At 40.9% G+C, this 14488-nt stretch overlaps 1 protein-coding gene across 1 annotated transcript in view; it reads left to right on the top strand.

Moving 5' to 3' along the window:
- Nucleotides 1–2485: 2485 nt before the first annotated feature.
- The window catches only part of WDR48 (WD repeat domain 48), a 45826-nt gene continuing 33823 nt past the window's right edge, over nt 2486–14488 (top strand). The window contains exon 1 of the mRNA XM_063115160.1: nt 2486–2548. Within this exon, the coding sequence (XP_062971230.1) occupies nt 2501–2548 (48 nt within the window). The 5' untranslated portion in view covers nt 2486–2500. The remainder of the gene's footprint in view (nt 2549–14488) is intronic.

Raw genomic sequence — 14488 nt, forward strand, 5'->3', positions numbered from 1 at the left:
CAAAAAAGTGTTATCTCACAGAAGGCACCAAAACTAAGTCTTCAATATAGATTCAATAAGACAAGGTGCTTCTTGGTGATGAAATACACAATTAGAACAATAAATTCCATGAGCAATAGCCCAGTGCATTACTTCTTTCGTTGTAGAGTGAGTTTCTTGGTAAGAAGGAATATGGCATCAGACACAATGATAATGGACAAAGCATTTGGTAAGTCCCCAGATGGCAGTGCTGACAGAAGTACAGTGAGCAAGGAAAGCACATCTAAATCTAGGGTAAGTGTATTTCAGAGAGGACAAATAACAACCCCTAAAGATGGGGCAGGGCCAGTGGAATCGACTTGTCCTCACCTGGCTGACTGATCCTCCTGAAGTCCTAGAGCATATCAACAACTTAGGACTAGTCACTGCTGCTGAACCTGAACAATTGGGTTCAGCCATCTGAACACTCAGCAGTGACCTGGAGATCCCATGTATAGTTCCAATCCTGTTACAATTGCCATTTCACTGATAATTCCACCAAGCAACCACTGGGCTTGGAAAAGGAGGCTGAGTTTCATTTACAGACTGGTTATTTCAGCCATATGATTCCTAAGATTCATTCTGAGAGATCCATCCCCATATCCCTTCCTAAATCTTGTCACCAGTTCTACCATCTTGCTCTTTCCAGATCCTTGACCAACTGATCTAACAATTAGGCTCTGACCATGAATTGATCATGAATTATTACCCAAAGCCAACTTTCTTTTCAGGCAAAGTGAAAATCAAGACGTACTGCTGGAAATTCTGCCCACTAAAAAAACTTCACAACTTCAATGTTCTTCATGTCCAAAGTGGGACTACAATAACAATTCATTTCTGGCAAGTACCAGCATACTGTGCAAAGCAATAAGCCTGCATGATGCCGGGCACATTATGAGTGGTCAATAGGTATTTGCTGGAAAAAAAATTTTTTTAATGTAGATTATATCCCTCCCCTGCTTAAATCTTTCAATAGCTTCCCACTGGTCCAAAAGACCCTGCTGGGTGTGGCCTCTGCATACTCCTTCCCCTGCTCTGTACTCCATGTATTGAACCTCAGTTCCTGGAATGTCCCATGCTCCCTCCTGCCACAAGATCTTTGCCGTGTTTCTCCTCCTTACCTAGTTTCAGATCTTGACTCAAGGTTCACTCCCTGTCTTGTAACCATTTCTTCAGAGTACTTATCTCCATATTCATTTATGTGTCTAACTCATTCTTGTCTCATCCTAGGACTCTAAGTTCTATGACCATGTGCAACCATGACTAACCCCTAGCAACTAATATAGTGCCTGGCACTTATGAGGTTTAAATAACACTTTGTTGAATAAATAAATATGTGAATAAATGAATGAGTCTGTAAGAAAATGCAGTAAAGGTAATTTACCTGTAAGTTATCATTACCAGTTTTGCTTAAGCTTTCTGCCATCAGTTTCTACTCCTTTAATTCACATTTCTTTTATTACAAAAAAGGCATGTCAAAGCAGTAACTTTCCTAAGCATTTATATACTAGCACTATGCAATAGAAATATGAGCCATGCATAAAATTTTAAATATTCTAATAACCACATTATAAAAAAGAAGTTAATTTTAATAATGCATTGTATTCAACCCAATATATTTAAAACATCATTTCAACATGTAATCAACACAAAAATTATTTAGCATTCTTCAGACTGTCCTTGAAATTCAGTGTGTATTACAATCACAGATCTCAATGTGAACTAGCTGTATTTCAAGTGCTCAATAGCCACACGTGGATGTCATAATTGACAGTGCGGTTGTGTAAGATTCACTTTCACAAGAGTCTGACCATCCTCAGCACCTATAATTAGTGTAAGGAAAATCACATGAAGTCAAACTTTCATCCAGAAGGGTCTAACTTTCCCAGGGTAAGAGCTAGTTTAATACAAAACTAAGTTTCATTTCAGGTTTTGGAACTAAGAAAGTTGACAATTTTAACTGGTGTGTCCTTTTTGCCTTCTTATAACATCTTTTTCTCTCTTTTACTTAAAAGGATTTTTTGCTCCTCTTGAAGATGAGGGCGACCTCTTTTGCAAGGTCCTCCATTTCTCATCCTTTAGGCCAGTTAAAAACTCTCTGCATTTCTGGTTCTTCATGGCAAATCAGTCGGTTCCCCTGCATGCGTGGTAAAGGTCAGGGAGTGGGGAGGAACGGGCAGTCCAGCCTGCTGTCTAGCATTAATCCTTTCTTTGTGCCTGCGTGGGCCTCCGGAGGAAAAACCCAGAAAACAGAGCAAGCCAGGGTTTACGGCCCACAGAGCTGGATTCTGAATGCCCTCTCGTTTTGCTTTTAAGTGCATCTACTTCATCACAGGACCACTGGCCACATTTGCCAACAGCACCTCGGAAGGATATCGCTACCTTCACGCCCATCACCCACCCTTGGCCAAAGGGGAAGGGGTAGGACATCCGTCCAGTTCGAGCCACTTCCGGAAGTGACGTAGGAGTGTCAACATGCAAGATGGCGGCTCATCACCGGCAGAACACGGCCGGGCGGAGGAAAGTCCAGGTATGGGAGCCTGGCTCCTCGGCCTTCCGGATACGGCTGGCATGTCCGGGCCCACCTCCAGAGAGCAGATGCCTCGGGCCGCGGCCAGCTGGGGTAGCGGGTTGGGACGAGCGGGATGGGGCGCGGCCGGCGGCGAGGGGTGGGGCCGCGGCGCTAACGGCTGGAGGAAGGGGCGGGGGGCGGCCGACTTTGCCACCGGGGCCCAGTACCGAGACCCTCGCGTGCGGGGTTCTGATCATGGATTGTTGGTCGCTGCTCTCGTGAATGGGCTTGCGAGGTCAAGATGGGGTTGTTCCCCACCCATCTGCCTTCTCCTGCCTGTCTCCAAAACGCTGTGCTCTCGCCATGCGGGAGAGGAGGCCTTTGGGCGCTTCCCGGCCGGTGGGCGGCAGAGGAGTGAGCGGGCCTGTGTGGGGGCGTGGCGAGGCAGCCGAGCGCTGACGGCCCTGAGGGGATTCTGCGGAGCGTTCCGCGAGGGAACCCCCAGCTTTCTCGTATGTGGGCGCTTTCCCGTGGTTGAGTGGGAACAACGTGGGACTGTGCTGGTGTTCGTGGGGGGTTATAATTTTAATTATTTTGGGATTTGATTTCGTGTTCACCATTTTTCATCTTCAGTGTACATCACTGAATCTTTCTTTTTTTGCTTATGTAATTTATTATCCAAGGATAAAGGGTTGTCTAACTCCACCGTGTGTGCTTTATGCCTAACTGGATTCACTTTTGTTTGGGGCACGTTTAAGAGTTATTACTACGTATTATTTTCAGCGAAGCAGGGAGTAAAAGCCCTATTACAGGTATTTTGAATGTCGTAGTGACAGCATGGTGCATTCATTCATTAGACATTTACCGAGCACTTGCATTGGCCACAAAGGTGGGAAAGGATTGAGAGGGTATAGGAATAAGTAACACCCAGGCTTTCTTTATAAAACACAGCATTATATGTGGTTCTGCAGGTTAAAATCAGTGACTGTTAAATAGGTAGTCAGGACAAAGGGGCCCTTCATTAAGATAACCCCAGCAAGAGGTTGTAGGCCATAAAGTCTTCTGAGCATTTCACATCTTTGTTTTATTGAACTCATTGATCAGTATAGTGTCCTAGCAGTCATTAGATGTTTGTTGAATTGAGTGAAATTAATACAAATCGAAAACAGCTTACCCTATTAATAATATGATTTTTAAATACATTATGACAGGATTTACCACCAGCATCCAAGCCAGGTGGTGAGAATGTCTCTTCCCTACTAAAATGTAACTCAAAATTGTAACTTAATTGTATCCTAGACTCGTTAGGGGAGTAAAGATATTCAGGCATCTCAGTTTCTTGCGTTAAGATTTAAAAGGCAATTGTAAAACTACAGGATGGAAAAGATGGAAGTTGACTGCAACAGGTGTGAGAAAACTGAGTGTTTTAATAAGCTGAATGTGAGCCAGTGCATGTAAAATGAAGGCGGTGATAATTCCACTCTTCACTGGTCAGAGTACAAAGCTAGAATTTGGTGTTCAGCACTTAGCACCTTGTTCTTAATAGGTATATGAGTCAGATTGGTGAAGTGACTTGAAACTATTTCCTATGAAGAGCATTTGAAAGGGCTAAGATTAGCCTGCTGGAGAGAAGATTCAGGGAACTTTCAGAATTGGTCCCCAAGGGCCAGCCTGTGGCTCACTTGGGAGAGCGTCGTGCTGACAACACCAAGTCAAGGGTTAAGATCCCCTTACCAGTCACCTTTTTAAGAAAAAAAAAAAAAAAAAAAGAATTTGTCCACAAGATATAGAAGCAGTGTGAGAAGTCACAGGGATTGATTTCATCTCAGACTTCATTGTGTATGGAAGTGTATTTTTAAACTAGTGCATGTTCATTGCAAAACCCCCCATAAACAATACAAAAGTATAAATTATAGTTGTCCTCTATTCTCCAAAGAAAGCTACTGTGGGTATTGTGATGTATAGTTCTGCACCAGAGTTTCTCAGCCGGAGCACTATTGACATCTTAGGCTGGATAATTCTTTGTTGTGTTGGGGAGAGAGGACTGTCCTGTTCATTGTAAGTTGTTTAGCATCATCCCTGGCTTCTACCCACTAGATGTAGTAGCACCTCCCTAGTTGTGACGACCAAAGATGTCTCCAGACATTTTCAAATGTCTCCTTGGGGACCAAATTGCCACTGTTGAGAACCGCTGTTCTGTACCTCTTTCTGTTTGTGTACTTGACTTATGCTATTTTTGCTATAAATGGAGTGATAGTGGTCACTTTTGTATCTTGCCTTGTCGAAATTTTAAATAAGCATTCCCTTTGACCCAGAATTCTTATCTAGAACTTTATTCTACAAAAGTACAAATGCCTATATCTATCTCTACTTATGGAAGGGTGTTTATTGTAGGAATGTTGTCATTGTGAAAAACAAAATACCTAAATGTCTGCAATCATCAGACAAGATATGATACATTCATGTAATGGATTAATTTGCAGTTATTAAAAAGATAAGCTAGATCTGTATTACTAAAAAGGAGATGTGTCCAGAAGTCTAAAAAGCGAGTTGTATTAGTCTGTTCATGTTGCTTATAACAAAATACATGGAACTGGGTATTTTATAAAGAAAAACAAATTTTATTGCTTACAGTTTCTAAGGCTGGGAAGTCCAGTGTCCATCTGGTGGTGGTGACAGTGACCCAGGGGTCTCACATTGCAAGATGGTAGAAGCAGAGAGAGCAGCAGAGAGAGAAAGACAGACTCTCCTCTTCTTTTAAAGTCCTCAGAACCACACTCCTGACCACCATTTTTAACCCATTCACCACTGTATGGTCCTACAATCCAATCACCTCTTCAAGGCTCTGCCTTTCAGTTACCATAATAGGATTTCCCACCCTCTTAACAGTCACAGCCGGGGCTAAATTTCTAATACATAAAACTTGGGGGACACAATTCAAGCTTGAAGGAATTTTGGGGGGACATAATTCAATCCACTACAGGAGTCAATATCACATGGTCCTATTTCTGCAAAGGAAATAATGCATTTTAAGAATCTGGAAGGATATTAACAGTGATCATCTCTTTGGGATTAGATTTTGTAATTATAGGTAAGGCAGGATATGAGATGTCATTTACTTTAAAATATATACCCCTTTATATTTTTGAACTTTTTACATTATTTGCTCTTATAAATAAAAAATTTCCATTTTGGAAAAAGTGTATATGGGTACTTGAGGGGAGCGAATATATTTTGCCTCTTGGCTATCTTTGTCTTAGACCAAGAGACAGTAGCCCTGAGCTCCATAGTCGAATTGTAGGCCGAAAAGAACCTTTGAGACTTATAATATTGCTAAATAATCAGTGGAGAGGGGACTAAACATGCTTTTTATTATAGACATAATGAAAAATGATCGTATGTCCACCATCCTCAACTTCTAAGGAAACTAGAGATATGAGGGGGGAGGGATGGATTTGTGACTGTCAGAAACATGATCAAACAATCAAGTATGTGAATTCAGATTTATGGTGCAGCTTCATACCTGGTAACAAAGATATCAAAGAAAGTCTTTTCACTTCCTGGTGGTCCCTTAGAATTATGATTTTCCAACAACCTGAGTCTGTTGATTGACTCTCTCTACCTCCATCCTTCCTATTGTGGCCTCTTCCTTCACTTGCTTCAGAATTCTTAGCGAGCATTTGGACAGGAGTCACTAGTTTTCCCAAATTAGGAGCCACAACTGTACCCAAGCACTCAGTGATGGTTCAAGAATATAAGTACAGCAGAGTGACATCATCAAGATGGCAGAATAGACGATTCCCAGCAGTGCTTCTCCCCATAAGCAATCACTTTACAACTGTTAAAAAGCAAAGTCTACCAACCTGGGATCACTGGAGCTGGGGAAAGAGAAGGAGAGACCCACAGAGTTTGTGAAGGTGTAGGAAGCCACGGTTGAGAGGTGGTAGGGACAGTGCCTGTTGTTTTTGAGCCCTGGTTGCTTTTTATCCTCCCCAGCTGCTTCTCAGCCACCCCTGTGGTTTCTCAGCCAGCCTGATATGGAGGTGGAGAGTGGCTGCTAGTCATGGATTGAAGCTAGAAAAAGCCACAGCATCACCACTTCCTGCTTGGAGTCTGCAGAAGTCAGGAGGGCTTCAGAGCACACCATACCAGCCCACAGGCCATAAAGACTACTGGCAGGATTCCCCTGGGCCCACATAGGACTAAGCTACCACAGCTGCCTGGAGAAAGGAGCTACCTAGAGGTTGCTTATTCTAAAAAGAATTTGGAGTGAGATGTCTTCTTCCCTCTGGATTCCCCCTTAAAATGTCCATGGATTATTAAGTGGGCTTTGTAGCAAAGAGCCAGGAGCAATGGATTTGGGCTCTGTGGATCGTTTCAGTGATCATGGTTAGTCTCTTAGAGACCAATGTTCTACTTCATTGAATCACATTCTTGATTCCTCCATGGTGAGAATTATGTTTAGAGCCTGGAACTAGAGATGGGCCTTGATTCTAGACCTAATCTGGGTACACAACTGGGTTCTGAAAGACTATATCATCATTTGTGTTAGAGGCTCCATATCAGCTGGTGTGTGCTGAGACATAGGATAAGAAAAATGGAATGAGGAAACCAGTCTTTATTGCGTCTCTTCTCTGTGTCAACTCAAAATATAGTCAGCTGTGCTACATCTGGTGTCTGTGGTCTTACCATGTCCAGTCCCACCAGATTCAGAAGTCAGGTAGAAAGGACCCCTAAGTCTATAGTGCTGAATATCAGGCTGTTCAAATGCTTTGTCTGATCTCCTACCCTTAGGCGGTATGCTGGCTGCTTGCTGTCACATGGTCATGTTTCATCTTCTTCATAGCACTTGCCACTAACTGTTATGTTCTTGTGTACTTATCTGGGATCTTTTTGTTATTGTCTCTCTTCTGCACACCCAACTAGAGTGTAGTCAGTTCCGTGAGAAGATGGACCTCATCTGTCTTGTTCAGAGCAGCATGTCTAGCACAGTAGAATCCTTGTAGGCATTCAATAAATGTTTATTGAATGAATAAATGGTGGTAGAAGGGCAACTTCAGCCCCTCTTCCCACACCTTGACTGGTGCCTGTCCTAACTTCCCTCCAAGAACAGACCTGTTGCCTGAAACATTAATTGGGCCATGTTGTTTGATGGTGGAATTAGTAGGTATTTAGAAGCATGATCCCATGTGTCTCTTTCTCAGGCTTCCCACCTGAGATGTTGATTGTGTTTTACCTTTTGGGAAAGGTCCACAACACTCTTGAACTTCATCTTCCCCTCCATGCAGCAAAATCCATGATCTTCTAGGTCACACACACACACACAAACATATGGGTTGACACACATGCACACACAGCTCTACCTTGGAGGATGGCCCTGTCTTTCTCTACACAGGAAAGACTGAATTTGCTGGTCCCAAGATTTATGGCGGGGAGAAAGAAATGAGTGAGGAGGAGCCTGATTGAGGTGTTTTTGTTGTTGTTGTTCAATTGAAATTCTCATTTGTAATATTATTTGCTTGTTCAGTGATAAATAAAGTTGCACTGTGATTCTCCCACTCCCACCCCCCAAAAAAGAGTATAAGTACAATCGTGTATCACTTAAGGATGGGTCTATGTTCTAAGAAAGTTGTTATCAGGCCATTGCATCCGTTTGTGAACATCATAGAATGTACTTACACAAACCTAGATAGCATAGCCTACTTCCACACCTAGGCTATGTGATATAGACTATTTTTCCAATCACCATTGTATACACGGTCCATTGTTGACAGAAACGTCTTTATGTGGCACATGACTATACTTGGCTTTCCATAACAGGAAGATCCCTTTGGTTGGAAATGACCCCAAATTCAGCTTAACCAGGCTAACATAATAAAGGACATGTATTGGCTAATGTAAATGAAAACCCAAGAGGGAATGCTAGTTTCATGTAAATCTTGACCCAGAAGACTCACTCTCTTTACCCTAAGAAGTGACATAAAGTCAGTTTTACCATTGAGCGGCATACAAATTGTCCTCTCCTATTCCCAACCCCTCAACAGTAGGCCTTCCCTCTTGGTTGCACCTATCCCAGACCTCTTGTTCTTTTACCACATTATCCAATGTAACAGAGAATCTCTTAAATAGCCCCTGCACAAGTTCTCCTAGAATTTGCTTGCCTTGAGGGAAATATTAGGAGTAGAGGTGGGGAATGGAGAGGCATCCAACAAGTGTCTTTTCGACCACTACTTACCCTCTTCCCCTGCCAAATATTAAGTCATTTCAGAGCTCAGTGTGGTCTTTACTCCTGATACTGAGTCCTAATTCTGGGTTGGTTTTTTAATCTTTGAGACTTTTTAAAGGAAGTATAATTATGCCCAATCCTGGCTTCTGAAGGAGAGATTCTCACAAATTAGTCATATGTCCAATGTAAGTAATAAAGGTAGGCAATAAAAATTCACGCCAATGTGACATCTGTTGGAAAAGGGGTTAGCAAACTTTCTGTAAAGGGCCAGATAGGAAATACTTTAGGCTTTGTAGGCTGTTTTGTTGTGTTATATCCACTCAACTATGTGTTGTAAGCATTCAACTCTGCCATTATAGCTTGAAACCAGCCATAGACAGAACCTTAATGAATAGGTGTGGCCATGTTTTGATAAGGCTAGTTTACAGAAACAGGCTTTGGGCTGGATTTGGCCCACAGGCAGTTTTTCACCAAACCCTGGTTTAGAAGAAGGCAGGGTAGAAGGTATCCTATTTTTATTTTCAAGACTCCTTTTTAGAATACTTTTTAAAATCAACACTATTGAAATATATGTATGAGAAGAAAGTCATGGTCCACAAATTGGACAGGAAAAATGTGGGAATTATTTATAGTTGGCCAGTTTTTCTTGGAATTCGCTGAACTACCCAGATAGCTGGAAATAGCCTTACACAGAAGAGCTGTGTGATTCCATTTGTAGGAAGTTGTAGAACAGGCAAAACTAACTTATGGTGGATAAAGTCAGATCTAGATTGCCTGGGGGTGGAATGTGGAGATTGACTGGGAAGAGAATGAAGGAACTTTTTAGGGTGGTCATAATGTTCTCTATATCTTGGTAGAGGTTTGTAGTACACAAGTGTTTCCTTTTGTCAGAAGTATCCATGGTACACTTAAGATTTGTACGTTTTACTATGTGTAAATTTTACCTTAAAAGAACTATAAACAAACAACTTATGTACAAGGGTACTTCAAAAAGTTCGTGGAAAAATAGAATTAGAAGATAATGCAAGTCCATGAATTTTTTGAAGTACCCTTGTGTATATCTAGTTAATGATATACGTACCGAACTATTTAGGGGGAAGTGTTATTGATGATGTGTAACTTATCTTGAAAGTCATAAAAAAATAAGATGAATCAAATGGACGGATAGATATTCGATAAAGCAAATATAAAAAGTGGTAATTGAAGAATATATATGGTGGGTATATGGCTGTTTGCTGCTGTATGATTCTTTCAATTTTTGTATATGTTTGACATTTTTCATAATAAATTGTTCGGGGAAAGTGGGCTTTATAGATTAAAAAATGGTTAGATGGTGATAAGCAGTGGAAGAGGGGAAAGTGAAATTTTAGTTTTAGTGGCCAGAGAAGGCCTTGCTGAGAAGCTGACTTTTGAGTACGGATCTGAAGGAAATGAGTAAATGAGGTAGCCACACAGCCTTGTGGGGGAAGAGTATTCCAGCAAGAATGCCACATACAGCGGTCCTGAGGTGAGTATGTACCTGGCCTGTTTGTAGAACAATAAAGAGGCCTTTGTGGCTAGCGTAAGGTGAGTGAGTGAAGAGAAGTGGGAGATGAAATCAGAGAAGTGATTGCAGGCCAGATCATGTAGGCCCTTAACAGGTCACAGTAAGCCCTGAGATGGGAAGCAGTTGGTAGATTCTGAGCAGAATCATTATACACATGTGTTGTGATGGGATCAGCCTGGCTGCTGTATTCAGAACAGTTTGCAGGGGAGCAAGGGCAGAGCAGGAAAACCAAGTAGAAAGCTATTTTAAAAATCCAGATGCTATGTGATAGTTGTTCCAACCAGAGTGGTGAGAAATGCTTGAAATCTGGATAAGTCTTGAAAGTAGGGCTGACAAGGCTTGCTAACAGGGTGTAAGATAAGTGAGAGAAGTAGGGATGGCACCCCAAGGTTTTTGGGCCTGAGCAACTTGAAAAATGGAGTTGCCCTTAACTGAGATGGGGAAGACTACAGAAAAAGCTAGTTATCTTTTTTTTTAAAGTAAATGTGCTTATTCTATAATATTTCCACGTTCATTTTCATATAAAAAATTGTTTAGTTTTAAACAGAGCAGAGTGGGCTCCCCACCAAAATGTTCATGCCCTAATCCTGGAACTTGTGAATGTGTTATATTACATGATAAAAAGGACTTTGCAGATGTGATAAGGTTACAGACCTTAAAATAGGGGGATTATCCTGGTGGGCCGATTTTAATCGTATGAGCCCTTAAAAGCAGAGTACTTTCTCTGGCTGGAGCAGAAGTCGGAGATGTGATGAAAGAGAGAGATTTGAGGTGAGAAAGGGACTCAACCTTCCGTTGCAGGAGAGGGCCACATGGAAAGCATGAGAAGGAATGCAGGCAGCCTCTCGGAGACAAGGTAGACCCGTTGCTGACAGTCAGCAAGGAAACAAAACAGGGACCTCAGGCCTACAATTGCAGGGAACTAACAATTTGGATGAATTTCCACTAACAATTTGGATGAACTTGAAGCAGACTTTTTCCTAGAGTCTCTAGTAAGAAACACAGACCTGCCGACCTTTGTCAGTTTTGGCCTTGTGAGACCCTAAGCAGAGGACCCACCTAAGTCCAGCCTGTACTTCTGTTTTTCAGAACTGAAATAATAAATGGGAGTTACTTTAAGCTACTAAATTCGTGGTAATTTCTTTGCAATAGAAAACCAATCTGATTACCTTCAAATAAAATGAGGATCAGAAAAAGATACATTTTTCTTATGATTGTTTCTACCCTTTGGCACATTATCAGTACTCTAGGAGTATTTAAGTTCGAAATGCAGAGACAGAACACATGAAGTTCAGTGGATCATCCCCACCATCTGATTTCTTTGTTTTGGGTCCCAGATAATTGCTGGAGGAATTAATCAAACAATGCTCATTGAGCCAGCTACAAATGCTTACAGTGGAACTGAACTGGATACTTGCTGCTGGGCAACTACCCTGTTATTTTTCTCCCTGTCAGAGTCCCTTTAATTGGCTCTTCCAAAATACATGTTTCCTACCAAAGGTCTGGCTTTCCATTCCCTTGCAAAGTTCATGGAGTACCCTCCCCCCATTTTTTTTTTAAAAGCAAGTCAAGATAGTCAGATATGAGTCCTCATCTTCTCTGCCTTAGCCTATCTATACTCTTGACTCAGCCTAAATGAAGTTTTTCCATGACCTTCTTCACTCATTTATTGCTTCTATCTCCAGCACCTTGTTCTTTTATCTTTCCTTTACTTTAATCTCTTCCGCCTGTAAAAGTTTGCCCGTATTTTGGGGGGGGGGGGGGGAACACTTCATTTGCTGTCATTGCTAGTTATGCTTTTTTCTCCACTAGAATGTAAGCTCCAGGAGGACTTCTCTGCTCACTGTTGTATCCTCAGAATTTAGAACAGTACCTGCCAACTAGTGGGTGCTTGATCAATATTTGTTGAAAGAATTAAATCCTGATTTTCTCTATCTTTCTGTAGCCAGACATTTTTCTTTTCTTTAACAGGTTTTTAATGTGATATGTCTTGGAACATATCAGTGTACATAGTTTGTTTTCATTCCTTAATGAACACATAGAATGATGTACCATAATTTATCTGACCATGTCCTTATTGAAGATATTGTTTCAATTTTTTCTATCATACTTAATGCTACAGTTATAAAATAGTAAAGGAAGTCTTACAAAAGTAAGCACAAGGACAAATATAGATAATACAGAATGCATAGAAGGATCAGTTTGAAAGTTCTAACATCTGCTGGTAAGAATTTAAGAAAGAGCAAGGAAAACAGATGATTATCAATAATGGATACAAGAAAATTTCCCAGAGCTGAAGTACCTACCACAAGTTTTCAGATTGAAAAGACTTTCTAAATGCACAGCGAAATAAATGATAAAAGGACCAAATCAAGAAATGTCATAATACCAAGAAAAAGAGAAGATTCTAAAAGCTTGGAGTAGTGGTGGCACGGGGGTGTGTAGGAGAGAATGAAAATGGTATTGCTTTAAAGTAAAAGGAAACAGAATGGCATTGAATTCAGTGGCAGTATTGGATGCTAGGGGGAGTTAGAACAATGCCTTCAAAAGCTGAGGGAACTTTTTTTTTTTTTTACATAGACTTCTTTATCCTGCCAAATCAAGTGTAAAGGTAGATCAAAGACCTTTTCAAGCGTGCAAGGGCTAAGTCACCTCCTGTGTACCTTTTTTTATGTTACTTTCTTAAGGGCATGGGGAGGTACTTCAGCAAAACTGGGGGGTCAACAAAGAAAGAAGGCAGCATTAGAATTCAGGAAACAATGGCTGTAACCTAGAAAAGCAGTTACAGGAAGCACCAAAGGTGACAGCTGTGCCAGCAGACCTAGAGGGCAGCCAGCCCAGACGAGTGAGAAGAGGGAAGGTTCTGAAGGGAAAACCTTCTGAAGAAAAAGAAGGAGGAGAGGTGAGTTCTGTGGTAGAGCAGTCAAAGACAATTGAAGTTTAGTAGAGGAAAACATTGAAGAAGGAAAGATCCTTAGAAACTTTAGAGAAAACAAAAAGCTGTTTGAGGAAGTAGACAGCCTTACAAAGTCACAGCAGTGTAGTACTGATTATTTATTCGACCCAAAATAGTGATGTATCTGTCTATATCAGAAGAGTAGAGGGAGGAAATATTGAGGGTAGTTTCAGAGCTTCATCCTAATCTACAATAGCATGAGTAAGTTGGTAATATCTAAAATAGATGTCAGAAAGTTGTAGGATAAACAATATCTAGGGAAATGCAGTGACTGTTCAGTAGAAACAACCAATAGTTGAGATTAGTTACCTTTAGGGATAAAGACTGGGAGTATTACCCAGACAGTAAGGAGATTGTTTTTCATTACAGTCTTTCTTTCACTATTTAATTTTCTAAATACAGGCAGGAATTATTTGGATGAAAATTCAATTATAAATTTAAAAAACTAAGTAATATATGCTCATTGTAAAACATTCAGATTGTATAAGAAAGACATGAAGTCTTTACATGAAAATCACCGTGATACCATCACTCAGGAATACTAGTTTTATATACGTATATCCTTTCAAACTTGTGTATTGGTTTTAAAATGTGTTTAATCTTTTTAACATTTTTACAATAATGACTGTGCACTGCTATGTTGAGCCATGCATATTTCACTTAAAAATATATTGTATGGCTTTCTTCCCATGTCTGTCAGTCTAGATCTACATCAACATTCTTAATGAATGAACAGTGTTCTCTTTTATAGATGTGTGTGCCAAAATTTATCCAACCAGCATACTTCTAATTCTTTGATATTTTTAATCACATGTATGTAGTAAATAACCTTTTAAGAGGTTAGCCCAGGCTTGTTTTGCTAATAATTACTTTCCACCTGGAAAGAGAACCTTGACAAGTTATTCTCTTACCCTTTCCTACTGGACCAGTCAGATAATCTCCCAGAAGTCTGGAAATTAAGATTCAGATATGCTGCATAGTCTCAGTTAAAGGAAATACTCTCCAGATAGTGGCCTTGGAGCCCCAGAGAGAGATAGAGAGAGACTGAACTTGAACTGAGCCCCAGAGAAAGAGAGATTGAACTTGATATTGAAGCCAACTTGGTTTCTGATGGCTTTCCACCATCCACTTTGTGCAACAAATATGTGTATTGTGTATATGCCAGACACTATAATGGGGATTCAGTGGTGGGAGGGACAGGGCAGCAGGTTTCTTGCCGCCTTGGAGCTT

Source organism: Cynocephalus volans, chromosome 11 (genome assembly GCF_027409185.1).
Source record: "Cynocephalus volans isolate mCynVol1 chromosome 11, mCynVol1.pri, whole genome shotgun sequence".
Lineage (NCBI taxonomy): Eukaryota > Metazoa > Chordata > Mammalia > Dermoptera > Cynocephalidae > Cynocephalus > Cynocephalus volans.